At 33.5% G+C, this 26,758-nt stretch overlaps 2 protein-coding genes across 2 annotated transcripts; both read left to right on the top strand.

The window, feature by feature from the left end:
- The first annotated feature begins 1,070 nt into the window (after window positions 1–1,070).
- Window positions 1,071–13,875, top strand: LOC131949942 (uncharacterized). Its single transcript, XM_059311904.1, has 8 exons — window positions 1,071–1,140; window positions 2,347–2,421; window positions 5,049–5,140; window positions 7,829–7,928; window positions 8,056–8,265; window positions 11,537–11,736; window positions 12,519–12,648; window positions 13,682–13,875. The coding sequence occupies exons 2-8, from the start codon at window positions 2,364–2,366 to the stop codon at window positions 13,873–13,875; spliced, it is 984 nt and encodes a 327-aa protein (XP_059167887.1). The 5' UTR covers window positions 1,071–1,140; window positions 2,347–2,363.
- A 3,979-nt stretch (window positions 13,876–17,854) lies between these two features.
- Window positions 17,855–22,603, top strand: LOC131949919 (uncharacterized). The gene is made up of 8 exons (XM_059311882.1): window positions 17,855–17,951; window positions 18,442–18,514; window positions 18,962–19,000; window positions 19,210–19,279; window positions 20,545–20,675; window positions 20,767–20,854; window positions 21,043–21,179; window positions 21,986–22,603. Exons 2-8 carry the CDS (start codon window positions 18,481–18,483, stop codon window positions 22,048–22,050), a joined length of 564 nt encoding a protein of 187 aa, XP_059167865.1. The 5' UTR covers window positions 17,855–17,951; window positions 18,442–18,480; the 3' UTR covers window positions 22,051–22,603.
- The last annotated feature ends 4,155 nt before the right edge of the window (window positions 22,604–26,758 follow it).

The following is a 26,758-nucleotide window of genomic DNA, read 5'->3' as shown; positions in this document are numbered from 1 at the left end:
CGTCAATCGTACGGTCGAGCAACAAACCAGGATGCATGAACAGGATTTGCAACTTCATATTGCAGGCACACAAGCCTCTTATCTTATGAGGTTGTTTTCACGTTCGCCAGACGGCTGTCTTATTTTAAGTTCAGCATACTTTCTGATAATAGGTCAAACAAATTATTTTCATTATTTAAAACAGTTGAGATTGTAGAAAGCTTAAAGAAAAGATAAAATAACATGTTAAAAAAATGAGGAGCATACATTTTTACCCCTGCCAACTTAGGTTTCTTAGGGTAAGGGTAAGGGTGAGGGGGGGGGGTAAGATGTGTAAGGGTAAGGTTAAAGATAAGGGTAAGTGTAAGGGTGAGGCTAAGGGTAAAGAAGGGTAAGGGGGTAAGGTTGTAAGGGGAAAGGGAGAAAGTAGGTAAAGATGAAGTTCGGTGATTCGTAAGTTAATAATGACCAAATATGTGCACGTTGCAGTGCTCTTTATATTTTCTCCAAAATCATTATGTAAATCAAGAAACGTATCTGCGTTTACATTTAAACTTAGGATCGCTATAAATGGCTGGAGCCAAGCCTAGCCGTTAACGTCTAGTATAATATAAATATGCATAATGTACACACTCAACTATATATATATATATATATATATATATATATATATATATATATATATATATATATATATATATATATATATATATATATATGCATATATATATATATATATTACATATATATATATATATATATATATATACATATATACATATACATATATATATATATATACATATATATATATATATATTATATATATATATATATATATATATATATATATATATATATATATATATATATATATATATATATAGTCTAAAGTACACTGAAACTCAACCGTTACCAGTGTCTTTACCCTACATGTCTCGGTGCCAACATGATAAAATCACAAAACGGATCTTCATAGAAACACTTGACTATCTACGTCCTGCTTCTCTACATTTCTCACCCGCCCTCCGCATATTATTCAAAGAGGGTGATTGACATCCTGATTCATTCTCTTGCCACTTGTGTAAAAACTTACTCACAACAAGCTTATGTAGTTCATGGTGACAGAAGATAAGAATTCTAAACAACATCATCAAACAGGTAAGAAAAACATATTTCTAATACGTGTCAAACGTCAGACTTCTGCCTTATAATTTTAAAAAGTTTAATGAGGTCTCGGCCTTTAATATTTAACGGCATAAAACTTTAGTGCAGGGGCGGAACTACCTAGCATTGTTCGGCTGTTTATAATAAAGTTACTATGAAGTTATTTAAAGATGAAATTTATTTGCATAATTTGAAATTACATAATTTGTTTTAATTTTTTACAAGCTTTTATTTAACTTGCTTTATCGTTTTGTCGTCATATAACGAAACGTTTTAATTACAAGCGTGTATGTTTGTATGTAATAATGCACTGAAAAGAATCAAATAATTGATTTTCTTTAAATATGTAATAATATACTACTATTTAAATAACTATGAAAAAGACAAAAGGTACCCAATAGATAATACCCACGCTTTTTGCATTTTTAAAAATTATAATAAACAACATTAAAAAGAGAACACAATTTTATTAGTGCATTTAAAGTAAGACCATATTTATAATTTCTATACATCTATAAACTCTCAGACCCTCAGGGTATGCCCAATCCATCCAATTTAGCGGGCTTTTTTTTTACCCTGTCTATTGGTTTTTGTTTGTGAACGACTTTATTTGCCTTTGTAACACTCCATCCATAGAGTAATACTGCATAACAATTTGTGTTAAATATTCTAATCGGATGTAGTGAGTTGAAGGCAGATATTGCCTTGCTGATACGACTTTTTATGTCCTCAAATGCCCCCTCCCCCAATCATTGTAGATTTCGCTTCCCTGGTATGCTAATTTGCTTCTTTTTCGTCTCCCCCATTTAGCTGCATTGGCAATTGATTTTTATTACTCTTTACTTATTGATTTTTAGTATTACTTTGATGATTCAGTTTGGTTTGGCCATGCTTTTGTTTGTGCGATAGTAGATAGGTTGACAATAGCAAAATGTATATCCTCCAGCCTATTTTGGAAATACCACTTGATTACTTCGTCGTCGTTTGTAGTCTTCTGCTGCAAAAGAAGAGCTCTAATAACCTCGGCAAATGATAGGATCATGTGGTCAGCACTATGCCCAACCGTCTTTACTTTTTACCAATTTTCGTAGTACATATAATTATTTTTGAAATTATTATTTTCGAAAAGTTATTATTTATTTCTGTTAAAAATCCAAATGTAATAATAAAACTGCTTTATATTCATCAAATTTTTCGAAGTTTAAATCATCAACACAATGAAGCTGAGTGCTGTTTGTTTACTGCTTTGTATCACACAAGTTGCCTTTTCTCAAGGTAAATATCTTTTGAAAGATTGACTACATTCTTACACATAAGCATTTTTTAAAACAACCTCTCTTATTTTATGTAAGCCCTGCTAGGGGGGGGGGGGGTCACTAAAATCTACCCTTCTAGGCTTAACTAACTACTGTCCTGTCAGTGCAAGTCCGGCTAAACCCAGACTGGTTAATAACCTTAACCTTAGTCAAAATAAAAAAATAAAAAAAGCTTTAACAATTTAGTAAATTTATTAACTGGAACCAATCCAAAAAAAGAATAAATAAATAACTACAGACACTGAACAAAACAGACTTTAACGTGACAAAACAATGTACACAAAATTCGACTAAACAAAACACCCAGCCAAGTTGCACAAGCAACCTCACTGGAAAGGGGGGGGGGGAGAGAAAAGAATAAAGAAAACATAAATAAAATGCATGGCAGTGGCAGATATATACATAAATATATACACATGTTCAAAATACTACCTACTACTACTATCTAGCTAACGCCTAGAGTAAAATACTAATTCCTACTACTACAATTCTAAAAGCAATTCTCAAAAACAAAACTAACCACTGTCTAACCAAGAACTAGCAACTTAAAAATAACGTGTAAAACAAATTCATTGTAGAACCAATCTTTCCTACACAAGGAGCAGCCCGAGCCATCGGTCTACCTATACAACATCCATATTGATAACATTGAAGTTAACACACTCCACTAGGGCTCCAAAAAAGGCAGACACCAAGCAAGTGACTCAACAAGACATTGCACGAAACAGCACACACATTAATTTTAAACAACCTAAAACTCGAGGCAACTAAAATATACTCATTACTGTCTAAAACAACCGACTATTGACTAAGCCAATCCTAGTCATCGTGTGGAACCCTCAATAACACATAATAAAGTAAAACAATCAAGTATATGCACACATCATTCGCACCATTCAAAAAGAACACACCACATGTATACCAGACATGTCGATGCTCAATATCTCGGTTTAGACGAATATGAAAGAAAACGAGAAACATCGGCAGTTGCTTTCATACAAACCAAACATATAAAAGTAAAATAAAAACAAATACCTTCACGCATGAGGTGCGCCACTCGCCCACACAGAAACCGACCCGATCTACATTTCGCCTCGGGTCAAAAGAAAGAAATTATCCGAGCGGCCAGTTTTTATACTGACTGCTTTGGGCGGAAGGAGAAACCCCGTAGCCGCTGTCCAGTGGACCATTCACGCACAGATTCGCACACAATAAAATAATACAAAATATATAATCCATTCACCCGCTCACATTTACAAAGTGTTTCACCATTACTAGTTATAGAAAAAAAAAACATTTGGCTTTGTATTTTACCGTTCATCAATGGCTGAATTCCGTCAGATTGTTTTAATTTTTTTTTAAATATATGTTTAGGCAGTTTTAGGAACCCCGATTTCCGCTTATTTATTTTATTCATGTGAACTAATCTTTATGTGAAGACGTCATTCAACATTTTATTATTAAAATTTTTGAAATGAAAATTGAATTAAATATATTTCACAATTTGGTATTTGAATAATTTATAAGGTTTTGAGTCTATTTGAAGATGTTCTTATCCTATTCGGAAAGTTCTTTTGTGTTCATTCTAATTTGATAATCATCAGATATTATACAATTAATCTTTTTGTCATGTTTTATCATTCGGGATGTTATAACTTTTCGATTAGTAAGTAATTAGATATTTTGGTAACTTCAAAATACAGATCATATTTGGAAAGCATACATTTATAGTACGGATATATCAATTAATATATCGCATGTAGTACTAGTAGGCCTAAATGAAAAAAAAATTATTTCTAAGTAATTTAGTTTAAAAAGTGTTAATACCATTGTATGCTTACGTAATTGTATTATCTTTGATGTTTATTCACTCTGTATATTCAAAATTAAAAAGGGAGTGAATCATTTAAGATTTTTAAAATAAAAAAAAATTCTAGACATTAAATCTAAATTAAAACACAATCTAACTCCAATATAACTCAACTGTATCAGTAAATCCAAAAGCTACAATTTCAGTATTTTCCAAATGAGGATGCTAAACTAGCATATTTTATGCAAAAGAAATATATTTTGGGTTGTATTAAAGAATTTATTAGTTATTCACGAGCTCGAACTTATCTAGGTTAGAAAACTCCTCAATCAGACAGGAGTGGAGACCTCAGGCGAAAAGATTACAAACTCGGGTTTCCTTTCGACACAGCTGAACCCAAGCTATACGGGTAACATTCCGTCTTTTGGGTCCATTAGCTGTGTGGAGAAAGGGAGCCTGATACATGGGCAACTTCTTGACCCAACAAAGTTAGCCATAGATGTGTGCCTTGATTTCCCTAACGCAATTATCCAGACAATGGAGCGATATTATTATTATTGTGGTAGTATTTAAATAAATTAATCATCAAAGAACTAGACATCTAAATCTAATTATTGTCAGAAACTAAATATAATGCTAAATCTAGCAATATAAAATTAATCTTCTTCTCAGCGTATTTCACTAAATATTTGAGAAGAAGTAATTTAAAAAAAACCCATCAAATTACTGTTTTTGATAATGTAAAAGCAGCAATTTCTTTTTTTTGTATTCTAAAGCTCCAGCAACGTGTATCAGCAAAACTGCCGTAGAGTTTGACAACAACTGCTATGAGCTTTTCACAACAAATAAGTCTTGGCATGAAGCAAAGGTAATTTAAATATTTAGAATAATTATGTAGCTAACATTAGGATGGAACTACAATACAGCCAGAGGCGTCGCGAGGCGGTGGCGGGGGGTGCTGACCGCACCGGGTGACACCATTTAGGGGATGACACCATAGCGGAAATTTGCAAAATATGTGGATAAGAAATGCTTTTTGCCAGTTCAATTAATGATTAATAAGAGTTAATCTACCTGTTTTAATAACTGACTAAAGATAACCATCTTTACTATTAACTGTACACACTTTAATACAATCACCAAAGGGGGTGACACCTACTGCATAATTTAGAGAGAAATAAAGGCTTGTTGAGCATTTTGAATTACAAATAAGTCAATAAGCGACAAGAGGATGGGTGACACCAAAAGTCTATTTACTTACAATGGAAAGGATGCTTTTTTTCCACAGGAATTAATACATTGACTGTGCAAGTAAAAACGTCTTTATGCAAATAGGGAAGGGGATGTCAACAATTGCAACCATATATATATGCATATCCTAATATATAAAAGCCCATCTTACCTCTATCTATCTATCTGTCCGCAAAATATTTTCACAGGGTATCGCATCAGTACCTTCAGCGATATATGGAGAACTTGATAAGGACTTTTGTTGAAAATAATATGTTGGATGTTGTTAATGTATAAACACAAATTTATTTAAAGAAGAAAAAAATAAATAAAGGCATATTCGAATGTAGAAAAACAATTTTAATTATGCAACCCGAAAAGTGTTTATAGTTGTGAAAAGAAAGCATGAAACAATGACGTCACTAATGTTTACACTAAGGAAAGAGCACAAAACTAATGACGTCATCTTCCGTTTAGAATATAAAGAAAGGAACTATTTCATTCAACTTTGATTTAGATCTACGTACGCTATGAAATGTATACAATACCGATTTCTCGGCCTAAGCTTAAAAAATATACTTTATCTATTAGGGTTCTAGATCTAGATATTTCAAATATTCTAGATCTAGAGTTTCTAGATCTAGATCTGAGATCTAGATCTACAGAAAAACTATACTTAGACAGATGTAGATCTAGACCCTACCTAGCAATGTATTGATTTCTTTCCTGTGGTGAGTTGACTCCCAAAACATAAGGTCTTATTTTCTTGACTCCCTCTAGATCTAGACCCTACCTATATCTAGAATCTATTCCAATAATATATTTCTGTACTAAACTATTGTAATTGATTCCATGTTTAAATAATATATTTCTATACCAAGCTATTGAAATCTTTGTTTGTTTAGCTATGGAATTTGCTAATTTGTGATAAAATTAAAATGTTATTTGAAAGAATATGGCTTATTCGCGTAAGTTAAGTTTCTTAAGTAACTCTTTTATTCTCCGAAAATCTATAATTTCTTAATAGCTGAGATGATAGTGTAATTGATTCCATGTGGGTGGTATGGGTTCGAGACACACAAAGTCAATTTTAAATACATTTTTATTCAATTTGTTATTTAATATGTAAATGATAAAGTTGCGTATCGGGAATTATCGGGACACGGGGCGGGTGAAGTAGAGCTCACCTGTTTTTGAAGGGATATTGTGGTAAGACCCATTCTGTGCTGAAATAGGTGTTTTTAAAAGACAAAAACAACATAACTACCATTAAACAGCCGGGTTTTTATCGAAATCTTCTAAGTCTCTTAACTTTAAGTCTCTTAATAAGCGAATGCATTAAATATGGTATTGTGTTGACTAATACTGTATATAATTTGGTTTTGATTTTTCTAATAGTTATTGGTAGTCTATGTTATTTTAAACAAGTATAAACATAGACAGTACATAAAACAAAACCCCCTTTTTTCATTCTCTTAAAAATGTTTTATTCCAACGCTCTTGATCAATAAAATGTTTCTTTTCCAAAGTTTTCTATAAAGAATTTTTAAAAAGCTGAATAACAATTCATTTCATTACTCACTTTCCATATGTATATACATTTTCTTCAGGCATGTCTACCGTTTCTTCCCCTTTCACCTCCGAACGAAATTTTAAAAAGTAATTCATACAAAATATATAAAAAACAGTATCCGCACCCCCCCCCCCGCACACGCACACACAACCCACACACCCTCCTCCGGACAGTTTTAAACGCCGCTACCCGGTTTATATATATATATATATATATATATATATATATATATATATATATATATATATATATATATATATATATATGTGTGTGTGTGTGTGTGTGTTTATTTATTTGTTTGTCTGTCCTTTTGTCCGATTGCCATTAAACTTTTGGAAGTTGTTGAGAATACTCCTGGGGAGGTATCTGCGAATATTTCCTCAATATACGGTATATAAAAATAAAAGTCGATTGCGGTTTGACACCGTTCATCCGATCGGCGTTAAACTTTGAGGAGTTAATTTGAACACTACAGCGTAGGTTTTTGTGAAATTTCTTAAGGGCAGCGCAGTATATAAGAAATAAAAGTCGGATGCTGTTCGACACCGTTTATCCGGTGGCCATGAAATTTTGTGGAGTTGATTAAAACACTCCAGGATGGTGTGGGAGCTTTATTTCTTGTTCCGACACTGTCTACAGTTGAACAGATTTTATTTTATTTTTTATATACCAAGTAATATTTTCCACAAACAAATAAATTTTTAAACTAGATTAATTTGTTAGAAAATATATTTGAAATTTAATTTGATACAGGAATACTGTTCGAATTTCCGTGCAAAAAGGATTCTGGCTAAAGTATCTTCACCTTCCGTGTTGTGGTTTCTCAACATGTTAAGATCAAGTAAAACACAAGGTACGTACTAATTAAAATAAAAGCAGTAAGATCCGTTGGGAGAAGTTTGGGGTTATTGTGCCCAATTTATAGTAAAAAGTATTGAGGACTTAATTGTTTTTAAAATTATTATCAACTTGCGTAACAGAATTTGTTTGGCTTGGTGCTAATGATGAATTACAAGAAGGTGAATGGCTGTGGACAGATGGTACAAAGGCTAATCTAACATCGATGTGGTTTGAAAACGAACCCAACAACTTCGGCGGAAACGAAAACTGCCTTGAAATGATTAGTAACAGAAAGATGAACGACGCCAATTGTTTTGAATCGCACTTTTTTATTTGTATGGAAGTTCATGGTAATTATTCATTAATTTATATATTGTTTTTTGTTTTGCATTTCTTTTTCTTTGAACATCGCTATTTTCAATGTAGCATAATATTGTTTCTTTTTGCAAAAAAATACATACTTAATTATACACAAAACGTATCTTGAGAACGTATATCTATGGCAAATTAATGTATTGATTTTTTTTCTGTGATGAGATGGTTCCAAAACAAAAGGTCTTATTTTCTTGACTCCCTTAAGTTTTAAGTAACTTCCAGTGACTGAAAATACTATTTTATATATTTGTAATTTCTCATAAATTGATACTTTCAACCGGACCCATTTTGTTTAAGCCAGGGGTCGGCAACCTGCGGCTCGCGAGCCGCATGCGGCTCTTTTGATGTCAAGATGTGGCTCTTCGGCTCCATGCTCAAATATTAATCATTATTTTATTTTATTTTCAAAACTCATAAAAATATTGTTCTGCAACACTCGGTAATAAATTATATAATCATAAACATTAAACATTTGCTATTCTATTAGAATATTTAGGTGCGCCCTATTTTCAATGTACTTCCTATTAAACTTTTCATCACGAATTGAAACATTCAATTCCATGGTGGATATCACAAAGAAAATAATCGAGCTAAATGTAAAACTGCAAGGGAAGGAAAACTCAACCTATGACTTGCTTGAGAAGTGGATGTTTAAAAAAAATTCTTTTTTTTTGTTGAAGACACGGAGAGCGGTAAATTACTTGATTTCGAAAAGTCCAAAAGAAAATATCTAGAAACCAATGCAACTATTAGCATGAATTGCTTCAGCATTACAACAAACAAAACGAAGGATGGATCCACTGAGAGATTTAAGAAATTCAAAACAAATGCAAGTACTCTGACGTTCATAGTAGATTCTCTCAACACAAAAACAAATGAGATTAACTTTGAGCTATTTTGGAATTGCTGCTGGTTCACTTCAAATGCAATTGCCCCATTTTAAATGACTCATTTGTGGAGCGGAAAATTCACAGAACTCAAGAGCAAGTAAAAATGGAGGTCTAGTAAAACATGCGCGTTACTCTGCACAACTGGACAGCTGAAAGAAATATCGCGAGCTGAGGCACTCATATGTGACGCATGGAATAGATTTGCAGGATGGTACAGTAACGTGAAGAAGTTGGCTTCTGGAGTGCTGACGATCTTTAGGTCAACATATTCTTGCTAACAAGAGTTCTCTTACATGAATATAATAAAAAGTTAAGTAAGAAGCCAACTAACAACTAAAACTCTAGAGGCATGCTTGAAGAAACCTCCTAAAACAAGAAGTTATGAGCCACATTTAAACAAACTTTCAAACAGCATGCAAGGTCAATGCTCCCATTGATGTAACTAATGTAAATATTCAATGATTATAGTTATATTATATGATTGCTAATTTTATGATTCAAGCAGAGCAAGCTAAAATACTATATATGTTTTGTGCGAAACGTGTATTTTTAAAAAAAATATGAATAAATATTATTTCATATTTAAAGGTATTTATTTAAATTATATATATATATATATATATATATATATATATATATATATATATATATATATATATATAATTATTTATTTATTCATACCTAATCCTCAATATTGAAAAAAGAATATTAGTAGCTCTTTAAAAACTGGTAAGTTTTGTAAATTGCATCTTTTGGCTCTTCCGTCTCAAAAGGTTGCCGATCCCTGTTTCAAGCTCTTCACGGAGGCCAAGACTCAATGACAATGCACTGTGAAATAAAATATATCAGTGTTTTTTTATAAATTGATAATTCAACGCTCTATTTTACATACATTGCGCAATTATTTTTTTCTACGCGATTTTCTTCCACTTAATAATATAAAGTATTCACAAAGCGGGAGTTATCTCCCCTAAACTTTCTCGTGTATTCTTATATAACAGAAAGGTTAATGACACCGCCATGCAGTCCGGATATAGAATTGTTTTTTAATCATTTTTACTTTCTCGTATAAAAGAAGTATAGAGAAAGTATTGTAATCGTGCAAAAAAAAATCGAAATTTTTGCAAATCTTGACGTTTTAGAGCTTCCTGAGTTGGAAAAACATACTTTTGCAATCTCTTCCATTTGTCTGTGTGTGTATGTGTGCGTGGATGTGTGTCTGTGTGTGTGCGTGTGAGTCTGTAAACACGATAATTTAAGTACCGTTACAGCTGGGTTGATGAAATTTTATATATAAGTATTATATCAAAATCGTAGATCCTTATCAGCCTTTGAGCGATTTCCGATAACCGGAAGTGGAACGTTTTCTACTTTGAATTTTACAAAAGCCTATAAATTATATTTCAGCTAAATAAATGAAATTTCACTTGTAAGTAAAAGATATTATTCTCAGCCTTCTATCAAATTTTTAGTAATTTCTGTTGATTGGAAGTAGAAATTTTCGTTGTTTCCGATTTCTCAAAAAATGCATGTGAATTTATGAAGTAATAATAATATTCCGCACTATTATACACAATTTATTTGGCGTTCACTTGGTGTGCAATTTTTATTTCTACGAGATTTTATTCTATTTAAAAAAGTGTAAGTATTTAAAATGGATTAAAAATCATGTCTATATCCCGAGTTGCCATCCCATGTTGTTTCATATAAGAATATTATATTCGAGAAGAAAATTTTTTCTTAAATTAAATCGGGCAAAAAATAGATCTGAACAGTCTTTTTATTTTATCCGTTTCCTTCAATTCTTCTTGTCTTCTTTACTGTTCCTTGCTTCTCCGGTTTATCTTCTTTGCACATACTTTCTTAGCACAACTCAATATCAGATAGCCCTTTCTGTTCAACAGAGACAGCCAAAACAACTGAAAACAACTCATCGCAAAACGAAACGAACCAATCAACAAATGACTCTACCCCATTAACATCTGTAGCGTCAGCACCAACGACAACAACAGTTAATGTTAATATTGACAACAACGGGTCAAACACTGAAACGTTTTCCAACAACACTTTGGGTAATACGGATTATATGTATATATATATATATATATATATATATATATATATATATATATATATATATATATATATATATATATATATATATATATGTATATGAGTTTAACAAAGTAGCTTTGTTGTTATTTTGTAATGAATATATGTGTGTCTTTACACTATCATTACCATACTTTCAACTAGTATTGTAATTCGGCTTTTTATAACTTTTCATCATTTAACGTGTATGGTAATTCACAATATCAATGTCGTGCCTTCAAAGAATTAGTTTTTATGTTACCAGACTCGAATTCACCTCGACCGACTGTGGTTAATGCAGAGAAAGCAAATGACAAATTCGAACAATCAGAAAAGGTCGCGTTTACAGTCGGGTTATCAAAGCCGTTGGATGTTCTGTTGAAAGATGTCGTTGTCTATAACAAAGTTGTATCTAATGTTAGAGACGACTATAACAACATTACTGGTGTTTTTAGATGCAACATTGTAAGTGATGATTATGAATTTTAACAAAACTAATTTACCTGATTATGATACACTCATCATTCTCTTTTCTTAAGACACACGGGTCAGATGAAGTAGAGTACACCTGTTTCAGTGACTGGAGCATTTGAAGGGATAGTGTTGTCAGCACTATGCCCAGCCGCCTTTGCTTTTCCTAACGTTACTTAGGTACCCATCGTAGCTGGGTGGACTTAGGAACGGTCTACTGACTTATACCCGGATTCTAACACGAGACTTTTAAGTCTTGCTCTCTACCACTAGGCCATGTTGTCCCTCATAATAGACACAAGTTACCATAATTAATTCGCATATTGCGTTTTGAAACTTGAAGTCAATTTTGATTTCTAGGACATAAAAATTAATTTTAAAATCAGCCACTAATGCAGACCATGCTATGGGAATCGCATTTGTATTCACGAGAAGTAGAGAAATACAACCAATCACACAAACTTTAAACATAATAAATTTGTATTTATTTTTTATTATTTTTTTAAACACAGCAGAATATAAATAAAGAAAAAAACTAGATTCGTAAAAAATTCTTATTGTTTCCCACACACTTACACAAAAACGCACAAATATATTATAAATATAACAACACATAACATACCAAAATCCGCATTGCATAGTAATTTTTTTAGTAAATCAATTTTTGGTATGCTCGTAATTTTTCTGCAATTCTAGAACGTTCATCATTTTTATTCTTCGTTATGCTTGTTTCAGTTATTCAGCTCACAAAAATTATCTTCAATTATTTCATACAGGCTGGGTTATATTTCTTCCAAATCTACGGCGCTGCTAATAAAGGAAAAGAACTGAGTTTGTCTTTTGTTAAAAACAAAACGAAAGTTGTGTCCCTGTACAGCAACACAAACCAAGAGTTGTCTCTCGCTGGTAAGTAGACATCAGTTTTTTTTTCAAAGGGTTCGTCGATAAATGACGTCACACTAGAAGGGGGGGGGAGGTTCAGATCTGTAATTACTATCCGTAATTTTGTAACGGTGTGATGAGGGTGAGGGGGGAGGTTCAGATGGTGTGTCGTCACACTTTTGTATTAACGAATTTTAACCGTTATTTGGCGTATTAGAAAACTGTTTTTATTAAATTGAAATAGGAATTGATTAAAATACTCTATTTTGACAGAGTTCAGACAAGATAAAAAAAAAAATAGCGATGTTTAAAAAAAAAAATGCAAATGTGATTTTAAGGGGGGGGGGGTGTGGTGGTTGTAGGCTGAGGTGTGACGTCTTTTTAGGGGGGGGGGGTCAGGCTTTTGTGACGATGTGCGATGGAGGGGAGGGGGGGGGGTGAAAATCGTAAAAAATGCGTGGCGTCATTTATGGATGAACCCAAATCGAAAATGAATCCTCCACATTATATTCGGCCCTGGATTGAGTAAGGTGTATTTAACAATAGCAAGGTAATAAACTTCAACATTTGATAGGAAAATTGGTTTTTGAAATCAAATTTGAAATTGTGTCTCTTGTTAATATCTAGAAAGTAAATAATTATTTCATAAAACTGTTTTCTTATCAGCCAACTCCGCAGTGTTGCTGTTGGAGTCTGGTGATCGAGGGGCGGTCACCAAAGTTTGTTCTACCTCATTATTTCGTTGACTGATTAACGTACACTCAAGGTTTTCAAGCGGTAGTGTAAGTAAGCAGCACAAATCAAGAGTTGTCCCTCGCTGGTAGGTCGACGTTTAGTTATTGCAAATCGAATCTGTATCTTCCAATCCCATCACCTAGATCCGACCCTTGAGTTAGTGAATTGTGTTAAGAATAGCTAGGCAACTTGTTAACAATAGCCGTGCAATAAGTTACGCGATTTGAAAAAAAAATAGTAATACGTTTGGAGTTAATACAGAATTTATAACGAAATTTGTTTTCATAAATTTATATTTGTACATCATTTGTTAACTATCTAGACTGTAAAGATAGATTTCATAAAATTGTTTTCTTATCAGCCAACTCCGCAGTGTTGCTGTTGGAGGTTGGTCATGAGGTCTTTGTTGAAGCTTCCAACTGTGGTAGTCTGTACGGAGAGGAGCATCACGTGATCAACACTTTCTCTGGTTTCCTGCTGAAGAAAGCGATAAAACATTTCGTGTCATCTAAATAAAGAGATTTTCTAAAACGTTATGTGACCGGAATGACTAATTAATTAAAATTTTATTGACCAGTCTAATTAGTGTAGACGTAATCTGAACTGTGCATGTGTTGCTTTTTAATTAATTCCTTTTTTTTTTTTAAATTTCAAAATGAAAATTAAGCTTAGTATTATGCTAATTACATTAATAATAAAGTATTGCAAACATATTTTTGTTGAGTCAGAGGCTTTGGTATGAAAAGTTTATGTGTTATTTTCAACATGGGTGGTATTCTCATTGTTATTTTGATAATATATTTTCAGCGCGCTCGTGGGTCGTCGTGTGTGAAAGAGTTGGAAAGAATTGAGTAGGTATAGAAGGGAACGTTGTATAGGATGGTTGAGAGGCTGGTTTTTGCTTAGTGTGGCAATCGATGAGGATGTGAGGGGTGGATTTCGGATATTGTAATTAAGTTTGATTGGGATTTGAGTTGGAATAAATGAAAAGTGTTCTAATTTACCGTGCGGCGACTGTTTTGTAAACTACCTGCCGAAAGTGAGCGTAAATTGAAGAGCCGAACCTGAGATGATAGAAGGAAATACACCGGTAAGTAACCTAATGTCTAGTAGTAATGTAATATGAACTCAAGGCTGACGAAGTCTACTTTTGTAATAGGCTTTAGAGAGAGTATCGGGAATTCGGGGATCGAAGTTTTGCTGCCGGAATAATTTAACACATGTTTTCTTCAAATCGAAACTTGAAATTGAAATACAAGTACTGGAACGCAGTTAGGATTATATTCTATAGTTAGGTTGGCAAAACAAAGCCGTTAACAGCTTAAAGTTCACTATTTTTAAATGTCAATCACTTTTTTCTTTAACTGCAGTTAGATATTATGGTTTCTATTTTATAGAAGGACTGCCCTTCCCTGACTATCAGGTCGATTACCTTCCTGTCATCTTCCAGCAAAAAAAACCCCTGAATTTTGGGGAATTTCGAGGCATTAAAAAAGATGTTTTTAACGGATCCAAATTTTGAAAATTTATAATAAATTTGTTTAAAGATATGCACTTAACATTTTTAGCTGATTACTCCAAAATATGATAGAAGATTATGAATTCATTGTTCATTGGACTTAGAATATAATATTTTATGAAGAAAAGAAAATACAAACGTAAACAAAACACAAATACAGATACCAACGCAAATACAAACGCATGTCTCAACAGTCATTTGCAAACTGTTATAAAATGTTGATTCTGTATGTCTCAACCAAGAATATATCTCAAGTCCAGCGAGAAATCACACAATGCATGATCGCTTACTATTGGAAAGGTGTGGTCATAACGATTTACCTGCCAGCAAAGAAACGTAAACTTTATTTTGTTTTGATGATGCACTAAAAACAATAGTTTTACTTAATGAACCTAAAGACCAATTTGCATTTGTTTGTTAAGTTTAACAAATTCATTCTATTCACAATTATGATGCGTAAAAAATGTAAACAAAAACATATGAGTGTCAATATAAAAAATGTTCAGATCAACTAAAATCATCCAACCAACTATTAAAATTTTGCTGTGAGATATTTTGTCTGAGATATTTTGTCTTAGTTCATTTGTCCATGATATCTTTTGTCCTGATATATTTTGTCCTGGTATCTTTTATCCGTGAGATCATTTGTCCTTGAAATCATTTGTCCTGAGATTATTTGTCCAGAGATCATTTGTGCGTGATATATTTTGTCTGAGATATTTTGTCCGGGATATATATATATATATATATATATATATATATATATATATATATATATATATATATATATATTGTAGTTTTTAATATTTTAAATTTTTTTTGGCAATTTTTTAAAGAAAAATATTATCTTTGTACAAAAATGCTGGACATATCATATCCATGGTCAACAAAAAATAATTGACAAATATAAAAAAAACCCCGTTCCTACGTTGTGTGTGTGCCGATTTAGTAGTATGATGGGTCTAGGATAATTTTGATCTTCAAAATCGCTGGCATTGTGCCAGCAAAAGCATGCTGAAAAGATAAAAACGCAAGGCATGAAGTTGGGGTGGTTTTGACTTTTCTGGTACAAAACTAATCAGTACCAATTCATTAAAATCCACCCACCCAGAGAACTTAAGCCGCCACTCAACTCACAAAATCACACAAAGTTACAGAAAAACATCATAGCCTATTAAAATAACATTAAAGTCATCCACCAAAGAAATCAGGATGTTCTATTAAAAAGTTTCTGTATAACTGTGATATAAAAACGGTATTACTGGAATATGTGGACTTTGTAACTGGGAGATGGGGACTGTATATATCGGACTATAGCTGAGAGGAGACTATAGCTGGGAGATTGAGACTGTATTGCTAGGTGATGGACAGTGTAGCTGGAGATGGAGACTGCATAGCTGGGAGGTAATGTCATTTGATGACATTAGATGTAATGTCATTTGATGACATTAGATGACAACTATATACCTGGCGACCTTATGAACTTTTGCACCCTGTTGACGTGTAGGTTAAATTCAAAAGGTCAAACGGCTTTTACTTCCAGATCAGACACTTTTCATTATAGCTAAGGATGCATGCAGCCAGATACTGTCTAGGTATCTAACAGGAAACTTAACCTTAACTGATCACCAAACATTAATCTTTACCTTAACCTCAACTCTTAAACTTAACCCAAAACTGAACCGGAACATGAACTCTAGTCAACTTAAACCTTTACTTAAACTTAAACCTAAACCTAACCCTATACCTATAAATGAACCTTAATGTGAACCTTAACATTAACGTGAAACCCTACCCCATACCTAACCCAAGTTTAACCCTAACCCTAAGACCAAACCAATACCAACTGTACCAAGATGAGATTAGATCAATAAAAAAATTGTCCGTTATGTCAAACATCGGATTAGCCGTAGCCAGTTCTTGCTGCAATAATTACAGGATTAGCCGTAGCCAGTATTAGCTATATCGAAGATGCGGTAAGAAAAGCCAATCTTAGCTGAACCAAAGGTGTGATAGATTAAAACATCTGCATCTAGGACAGAGTTCAACAGAGTTTGATTTGCTATTAGACAAGTGAACTTTATTGATCTTCATCTATGTGTTTGCTAATGTAATCCTACAACACTAAATAAGATCTTAAATTGGAGGTATTAGAAAAGTGGGCATGAAAACACATTATGCCTGTGCAATAAGTTAGGATTAGATAAGTGAATATATGGATTGGGGCTAATAAGTAGGCTTACAGATGAAGGTTGTTAGAGCTAGTGATGAGGTAAAAGAATCAACTTGTAGAAAAATAAAGTAAACGTGGTTGCATTGTATAGGTTGTAATTTTAAGAATCTATTGCAGTGGTTCTTAACCCTTCCGAATGAACCGAAATCCATCCCTTCCATATGCTATTTCATTCAACTCAATTAATAGTTGTATCGTTTGCACTGACGAAATCTGAATATGAATCATAGGAGTCGGGTGTGTGTTTTACTTCTGTCGAAAACCTGAAATTATTTCACCGAACCCCTGGGGTTCGATCGAGCCCAGGTTGAGAAACACTGATCTAGCTTTAATGATTTGGATATCTGAAAACCTTTTTCAGCTATAGCTGGCGGTAAGGGATTACTGATCAGAATTCATAACCCAGTTCCTAATTGTCAGGGGTTCCTAAGTTTATAACGAATACCTCTATCCATTTATTTTCCAAACAGCTACTTTGTTTTCATTGTCTGGATGTTTTAAACGGAAAGCTGAAGGTTTTTTTTTTTACCAATAATTAAATACGCTAGCCCTATATTTATCAACACATGTTTCTCAACTTCACTGTAAAATTAAATGTTTATTTCCGGTTAAACTGTTTGAGAATCACTAACACCACATGGAATCACGTGATGTCTCAATTAGTTTGAAAACACAAAAGCCACATTTGGAGGTCAGTTTGCTATATTGGGTTTGCTGCTCCTCATTTGAAGGTATGTCGCTTTAACTTTCATTGTTTACACCGGTTTTCTTGTACGTTGGGTGAATTCACGTAGATTTAAATGGGGTTTTGTTGAAGTTACTTGCTCCAATGGTTTTCCAGTATGATTTGTGTTACATTTCCCAATCTGTGTCTCTTTATCTCTATCTCTCTCTTTCTCTCTCACACGCTGTCTCGATATCTCTCTCTCTCTCTCTTTCTCTCTCTCTCTCAAACACACAGACATGCACGCACACATATTCACACTCATTTACAAACGAAAAAAAATATCCCAATGCAGAAGATGTCATCATCTCTTTGACAAATCAACTCAAACAAAATATCTCAGACAAAATATCTCAGACAATACGTCCTTTACCATGAACCATGACAAAATCAATATATGCCTATATCAAGCATAACGGCAGAAATTATCACGGTAATTTCTGTAGAGACTGTTATTGTTTTAACATGTTTTTGTCTGTTAATTCGAATTATTTTATAGTTGACGTTTTAAATGAATTGCTATTAAAATATAATTTTAGTCGGGACTTGTTGCTGAAAGAAATAATATAAATTTTTATGCTAAATTTTAAAAATATTTTCTAATAGCAAATCAAGATCTGTTGGATACTGTTAAACTTCTCTAAAATGAAAACTGCTGGCATTTACCTAGCTATTGTAGGTAAGTTAAAAGAAAATGAGCTGCATAATACTAAGCATAATTTTACTCTCAAGTGGAAACTATGCCATTAAAGTTAAATATCAACAAGGCAGCTTGTTTATAGGTTACAAGTGTAAAATACACAACGATTTAGAATTAAATGTACAGCAGGTAGATTCTTAAATGTGAAGTACAGGTGTCATTCTCATGCCAGACGAACGGAGGTGATGTAGAGTTTATTCTCTAATCTCACCTGGGGTATATTACATAAGGAGCGTGGTCACCGATATGCCAAGCAGTTTTTACTATTCGCTAATGTTAGTTAACTACATTCGATGGTTTAGGTGCACTCTATCGCGGCTTTGTTTAACTTTTGATATTTCTCTTCTCGTTTCTAGACTATATATATATATATATATATATATATATATATATATATATATATATATAATATGGATTCACCTCTAGTATTTGTAGCTCTGACAACCTGGTCGCAAGCTAATAATGGTAATTGAATAATTAAAGTCAACTACTTAAATATATTAAATCATTAAATAAATTTTCTTTACGTTGATGTTGTTCATCATCAGTCAATAGTTTAAAACTATACACCATTCTAAATGCAAAATATAAATAGTTGTTATATATATATATATATATATATATATATATATATATATATATATATATATATATATATAACTATTACACACTAGCTGAGTGCAAGATTGGTGCTTGTCATAGTCCTTCTAAAACTGGAATGGTTTCCGAATCAAATTTCTGCAGGTGTGTACATTTTTAATAAAATACTTAAAAAAAACTTTTTAAAAAACCACGTTTTTCTTGTGGACTAAAAAGTAGAAAATAAATTTTTCTTTTGTGCTTCCTCGAGCTGTGCAGATTCTTGTGATGACTGACAAAAAACGTGGGTACGTTCACCATCAAATTTCCCGACCCATCTGCCCGACCCACGTTTTTTGTCAGGCATCACAAGAATCTGCACAGCTCGAGGAAGCACAAAAGAAAAATTTATTTTCTACTTTTTAGTCCACAAGAAAAACGTGGTTTTTTAAAAAGTTTTTTTTAAGTATTTTATTTTCTCCTTTTTAGTCCGTTGCTACACATGAAAAACGTGGTTTTTAAAAAGTTTTTTATATAGTTTATTTTCTACTTTATCTAATCACTTGATTAAGTATGACTTGACTAAGTGTTTTTAAATACACGGACTAAAAAAATCTTGAGCGACCGATACGCTTTAAACAGAGAAAGGATGTAATTTACGTTGCTGGCGTGGAGATCTACTCACGAATCACGTGATCAAATCTCCCATAAACAAACAAATAAACGCGAAGCTGCGTTAAGGAAAAACGTGTTTATGTGTATTTTAGCATGCCCAGCGTACCAACCGTGTCACCGTTAACAATGTGTTACCGTGTCCGTTCTCCTTTTTAGTCCGTTGCTACACATAAAAAACGTGGTTTTTTAAAAAGTTTTTTTTAAGTATTTTATTTTCTCCTTTTTAGTCCGTTGCTACACATGAAAAACGTGGTTTTTAAAAAAGTGTTTATAAATACACGGACTAAAAATCTTGAGCGACCAGGATTCGAACCTGGGTTGTCGCGGCCACAACGCGAAGTACTAACCACTATACGATCACGGCCAGCGCGCTCACATCGATTGGGGCCGAAGTAACTGTGTCAATAGGCCTCAAGTCTTGTCGGTATCTTTAGAAATCATGTCCTCAATTTTATGGTCCTTGGGGCGTAATTAAATTAAGCTAATTACGGTCACTAATTGCTAGTTTTTATGATTGCATCTGAAATTGTTAGGCGAAAGTAGCATGCATGCCAAATTTCAGGTCTCTAGAGCAATCAGAAGTGGGCTAATTTTCGATGTCAATTTTAACAACAAACAAACAAACAAACGCGAAGCTGAGTTAAGAAAAACGTGTTAAAAATAACTTTGGCATTGGCATTGGCGTTGGTATTTGTATTGGTATTTCCATTTCCAATGGTATTGGCATTGCATTGCATTTTTTTTTCTTTTTACAGTCTGGCTGAGAAATACATCCAATGTCTGACTGATAATGTGATCACTAAACATTGCGGACTAAAAAAACAAAATAAGGCCAAAAGCCTGAGAGCAGCTACCAAAGTTAACATGAAGAAAAAGCATTGCAAACGTAAGAGATTAAATTTATAGGGATAACGTTTTAGTTATAAATATTACAAAATGGTTGTTGTAAAATAAATGATGTTAATAAAATATGATAGATTCGTTGTCAGAAATAACTGCAAATGGTGGAACATGTGATTTGGACTCTTGCAAATATCCCCTCATCAACTCCACATCTTTCTGCGAGTGAGTCAAACAAAGCTCTAAAGTCTTTTTAGATTGGATGTTTTCGACTAAAATACATTTTAGATTTAAGCTTTTGTTAGAAAGACAGGATTCGGGGAAGGAGGGGGTGAAAACTCAAATATATATTCGTTGTAAAATATCTAAGGGTCTACGGAGATCAACTGAAATAATTGTTTTTCTTTTACTAGAGAAGCCTCTGAGTACGTGAACTGCATACAAGCAATCCTCTTCGATGTCGACAACTGTCATTGGGAACAAACGAAAGACGGGTATCTCATGAGTTATTTACTCGCACATGAAGTGGTGTTCAACCAAAAGTGCTTAGGTATTTTCTAAAGCCATTGCCATACGTCCTTATACTTTAAGTTTATTTAATGCTATTTTGCATGTGTCCGAAATGGGACGTCACGAACTAGCGGTAGCGAGCTATGTGGCTAACCTAAATGATGCGTGTTCGAATCCAGGTTCAATTCAGTAGAATGGGTCTGAGTCCACCCAGCTGTAAGCGTACCTAACTCACGTTAGGGAAATTAAAGGCGGCTGAGCATAGTGCTGACCACACTATATTCTGATATCATATGCAGTGGTATCTAAACCAGATTAGTTCTACTTCAACTACCCCTTGTGCAAGGATAGGAAAAGATGAATTGCCCCTATCCCGAGGATTTATCAACTATGTGGAGAAATGGAGGGCCTGATACATGGGAAACATCTGGCCCTTATTATCTTACTGCCCAGAACCTGTGCGTGGATTCCCAATGGTCTATTAGACTATGGAGCCATTACCATGTTTGGGAGGGATGATACTCACCTTGGCTTAACCAGAACAGGCATGTATTATAATTAAACATGCAAGGTGTGCCACAAACATGTTAGCCACAAAAAAATGTCATCTGATAGCGACTTAACACAGTTTTGGAGCTTCATAGAATCAGCTTAGGTAAATTCCCCAAAGCATATCCCGCTAGACAGGGTTGTCAATGTCATAATAATTTATATGGCTATCATCTGGTAGCGATTTAAATTTAGACATAAACAACATAATTTACAAGTACTCCATACATGAATATCTTTGAGTGTAAAGATTTCTTTTTATGTCCTTTTTTATGTATTTATTATTTTTTATTTAAGGTGTTCCGGATCAGAAGAAGAATGGCAACATGCCGTTTTGTATTACGAAATGCCGTAACGAGTAGGTCAACTCATACATCAATGAGAAGAAAGCTCAAAATATGTATTTTCTGTGTAGTAAAATAAAAAGTTAGTATTACTCTTAACTTTTCATACACTAATCATAGTTAAACACAACGGAATTAAACATTATTGTATTATTAAAATAATTGGACAATACTTCCAAAGAAAATGTAATATAAAAATATAGGAATAAACTGAGAATTAGCTAGTTTAGCTTGAAAAAGTAAAAAGTCAATATTTTTAAGGTTGTCCGTAAATATAATTAAAAAATTTATATTATTTATCAAAATAATTTGTTACTGGTTGCTAATTATTCAAGATCTTTCAAATTAGTTAAACGAATTTAAATAACCATTAATTATATTTTTATTTTTTAAAGTTATGGTTGTGTCTTGTCATGAAACAGTTTTTTTGAAAAACTGGTATGAAAAATACATAAAGAAAATCCTTTTAAGACATGTTATAAAATCTACATAAAGAAAAATGTGTTAGTTAAGTTTCAAAATTATACTAATGAAATCTTTTATGACCTGTTTTTGATTGTACATTAATTAAAATTTCAAGAATTATTATGTAGCAAAACTATTTTCTTTTACATAAACAACTGTCAAGGAATGACGTTTTTATGTTTACACGTTTTTGATACAAGGGGTTATCCATAAATGACGTCACACTCGTAGGGGGGAGGGGGGGTCCGTAATTTTGTGACGATGTGTGATGAGGGGGAGGGGTGGGGGTTCAGATGTTGCGACGTCACATTTTTGCATTATAAAAAAGCAATGTTAGAAAACGAATTTTAGACGTTATTTCGCGTTTTAGATAACTGTTTTAATAAATTGTAATAGTTTAGACAAGATTTTGGAAAAATATCGATGTTTTAAAAAAATTCAACTGCAATTTTGAGGGGGGTTGTAGGTTGAGGTGTGACGTCATTTTAGGGGGGGGGTCTGGCTTTTTGTGACGACGTGTGACGGAGGGGAGGGGGGGGGGGAGGTAAAAATCGTCAAAAAAGCGTGACGTCATTTATGGATGACCCCCAACAATACTTGTTGGTTCATTTTTTTTTAAATTTAAAATAATGCCGTATTTAAATAAAAAACAGGAAAAAACGTTAACCAGCATAGGTGAAATTCATAATTCATAAAGATAGGTATTTCGCTGTGATTGTAGATTCAACTATCGACAGAATTAGTAGAATGGATCAATTTTCTTTGTCTATCAGATATGTTACTGAACATGGAGACGCCATCGAAAGATTTATTAAATATCCTGAAGCTAGTGCGGCTTTTTTTTTCAAAAATCCTCTTACAGAAGTCACATATTTAGGTCTGTCAATGACCCTGTGTTATGGTTAGTCCTACGATGGAGTCAACACCATGTCTGGTGAAATATCAGGCCTACAAAATAGAGTTAGAGAAGTAGCTCCAAATGAACTCCGTATACAATGCTGTGCTCATAATTTAAGTATAATCCTCAAAGATGCCATTTAATCGTATATGCAAACAGCTTTTTTTTAGTTGTTGCGAAAGCATTTATACATTTTTTTAAACTGGAAGTCTACCTCGTCTTTCAATATTGAAAGAGAAGCAATGCAATAACATAGAATCATTTTCATTAACATTGAAACGACTTAGTAGTACAAGATGGGCTTCTATAAAGACAACAGTAGATTCTATATTGCAGAATTTACCAGCACTTGTTCGTGTATTGCGAAGAATAGTTGACGGTGAAGTTAAAAACTCTACTTTTAAGCATATTGCCGAAAGAAAGGGAATTCTTGTGACAATGGAGACTTTTGTGTTTTTAGTTGTTTTAATATTCTGGAAAAGAATTCTGCATAAGGCTTTTAACTTATCCTTTTATTTACAAAAGAGTAGCCTTGATATGTTAACAGCTTTTCGATTAATTATGATTTTTGAAAATGAGATGAGTAGCTAAAGAGACGAATTCTAATCAGAATTTGAGCAGATTGAAAACGAAGCCACTGAGCTTGCTGAGAAATGTGATATTCTTATGGAGTATAAGCAGGTCAGGGTATACAAACGGAAAAGATTCCATGACGAATTTGCAGAGGATACGCAGGTATCTAACTCTAGGAAAAAGTTCATTGTTCAAACTTAGTTCGTGTCACTGGACTCTGTCATAACTAATGCAAACCACAACAGGTAGACTTAAGACTATATTTGCCGGTTGACTTCTAATTCTCGGATCTCATTAAAAAATAACAAACAATTAATAATCATTAAAATATTTTTTGTCAAAACTTTTATAACAAGAATTTTAAATCGACATTGACATTGACATTAACCTCAATACCATTATCAGCATCAACCTGAACAAGAACCCGGACTCGAACCCGTGTTTTGGCAATAAACTGAACACTAACAGTAACCTTATCCTGAAATGGTAACTAAACATTAACCTTAGCCTCAATTCTAAATTTAAAACCGAAAATCAAACAGAACCTAAACTCTAGTCAACCTGAATCTTAACTTAAACCTAAGCGTAATCCTATAACAGTAACTGAACCTTAACCTTAACTTGAAACCCTACCCAACACCCAGTGGCGTAGCGAGGGGGGGGGGGCGAGGGTGCGGACCACACCGGGTGACACCATTTAGGGGGGTGACACCAAGGCAAAAAATAGCAAAATATATAGAGAAAAACTTAAAGGGGGGTTGCAAATCGAAAGTTTGAGGTGGGGGGGGGGGTGGGGGCAAATCGAAAGTTTGAGCGGGGGGCATGTGGTCCCATGCCTGCTGCACACTCACATTGTGCCTCCAAAAACACACCATCCATGACCACCATAATGTCCACTAATTAGTGGATTTTTTAAATCTGAGACATGACTTGTGCCCTCAAATAAATTAAACTATTGGCCACTCGTTGCCTGAAGGTATACAACATATCTGTGAATAAAAAAAGAGTATTCATTTATAGTTATTGCAAGTGTAGCAATAAAAAAAAATAAAGACTTGAATCACTAATTAAATCTTAAGCCCAACCAATCATTCAGCATACATTTCGTGGTACATAGATTTTGCAATTTGGGTTAGAGATGCATTACATGATTCCAAGTAAGGAATCGTGAATAAGTCCGGTAAAACTGAGTCAGTGTTTAAATCACAGTACAAAATATCTGGGATGTTCATTTGAAACTCGGGCTGCAACGTTTCCTTTCTGCCAAAGTTGCTGTTTTTTACATAAGATTCCAAACTAAAAGTCAGAATATATGAAGTGCAAAGGTGTACCGTGGCATTGGCAATTGTTAATGTTAACATTGGCTTATACAAAGAAAAAATAAAATTAGCCTTTTAAGTTAATACTGTCAGTTACACTGCTATTTAATTAGGCTATCTGATTATTCATTTAGAATTTAGATTACTGACACGACCATGACGCATTTTCTTTACTAAATAATAAATAATAAATTAAAATTAAAGCAGGGCCTAGATTCTCTATCTAGATCTAGTCTAGTCACTAGGACTAGCAACTTCTTTTTAAAATGAAATCTAACAAGCAAAATCAATCAACAAATATTAAACCGTTGCCTTTCTACAAGATCTCTTTTTCTTCCACTTATTTTTGCTCCTCTTCTTCGGCATTCTTCTTTAAGTTGAACTTAATTCATTTTTCCGAAGCTGACTTTCTCCATCTTTCGCGTTATCGCTTTAAGAAAATGGAAAGGGACGCTCAACGCGTCGCTTGGTTGCTAACCTATTTCTGTGTGGCGCCACCTACCGGCGCTTTCTTAGAAATACGGCCCATTAGAGGATTAGCCGTAGCCAGTATTAGCTATATCGAAGATGCGGTAAGACAAGCCTATCCTAGCTGAAATAAAGGTGTGATAGATAAAAAAATCTTTACTTAAGACAGAGCTCAACATAGTTTTATTTGCTGATAGACAAATGACCTTTATCGATCTTCCACTATTTGTTTGTTAATGTAATCCTACAAAAAATTAAGATGTTGAATTTAAGGTATTAGTATTTGGCAGGAAAACACGTTAAGCCTGTGCGATAAGTTATGGTTGTATTGGTTGCGATTTTAAGAATCTATAGCAGTGGTTCTTAACCCTTTCGAATGAACCGAAATCCACCCCTTCCAAATGCTATTTCATTCAACTCAATTAAACGTTGTATCGTCCTCACTCACGAAATCTGACTATGAATCATAGGAGTCGGGTGTGTGTTTTACTTTCGTCAAAACCCTGGAACTGTTTCACCGAACCCCTGGGGTTCGATCGAGCCCAGGTTGAGAAACACTGATCTAGCTTTAATGATTTTGATATCTGAAAACCTTTTCAGCGATAGCTGGCTGTAAGGGATTACTGGTGAGACTTCATAACCCAGATCCTAATTGCCAGTGGTTCCTAAGTTTTTAGATAATGCCTCTATCCATTTTATTTTCCAAACAGCTACTTTGTTTTCAACTAGTCTGGATGTATTAAGTTGAAATTTTACCCAATAACTAACCACCCTAGTCCTATATTTAACCATATAATTTTCTCAACTTCACTGTAAAAATAAGTCTTATTTTCTGAAATGTGTGCCACTTGTGTGTATGCAGTGTGTACATGCTTGTGTGTTGGCAAAGAATAAACTAAAACTACAAGTAAAGACTGGTTGAACTGTTTGAGAACTACTGAACCAACGTGAAATCATGTGATGTCTTAATCACAGTTTAAAAACATAAAAGCCGCATTTGGGG

Source organism: Physella acuta, unplaced genomic scaffold (assembly GCF_028476545.2).
Source record: "Physella acuta isolate Inbredline_101_S28 unplaced genomic scaffold, ASM2847654v3 ptg000720l, whole genome shotgun sequence".
NCBI classification, from domain to species: domain Eukaryota; kingdom Metazoa; phylum Mollusca; class Gastropoda; family Physidae; genus Physella; species Physella acuta.
The sequence above is the reverse complement of the archived record's forward strand: the minus strand, read 5'-3'. Positions and strand labels throughout refer to the sequence as shown.

What these genes read in the sequence shown, in the direction of transcription:
- LOC131949942 (XM_059311904.1), top strand. Translation starts at nt 2,364, where the DNA reads ATGAAGCTGAGTGCTGTTTGTTTACTGCTTTGTATCACACAAGTTGCC. An exon ending in ACAAGTTGCCTTTTCTCAAG is followed by an intron (nt 2,422 to 5,048) that starts GTAAATATCTTT and finishes TGTATTCTAAAG; the next exon opens with CTCCAGCAACGTGTATCAGC. An exon ending in TATTTGTATGGAAGTTCATG is followed by an intron (nt 8,266 to 11,536) that starts GTAATTATTCAT and finishes TTATGTTACCAG; the next exon opens with ACTCGAATTCACCTCGACCG.
- LOC131949919 (XM_059311882.1), top strand. Translation starts at nt 18,481, where the DNA reads ATGAAAACTGCTGGCATTTACCTAGCTATTGTAG. An exon ending in TCCGAATCAAATTTCTGCAG is followed by an intron (nt 19,280 to 20,544) that starts GTGTGTACATTT and finishes TTCTTTTTACAG; the next exon opens with TCTGGCTGAGAAATACATCC. An exon ending in GAAGAAAAAGCATTGCAAAC is followed by an intron (nt 20,676 to 20,766) that starts GTAAGAGATTAA and finishes AAAATATGATAG; the next exon opens with ATTCGTTGTCAGAAATAACT.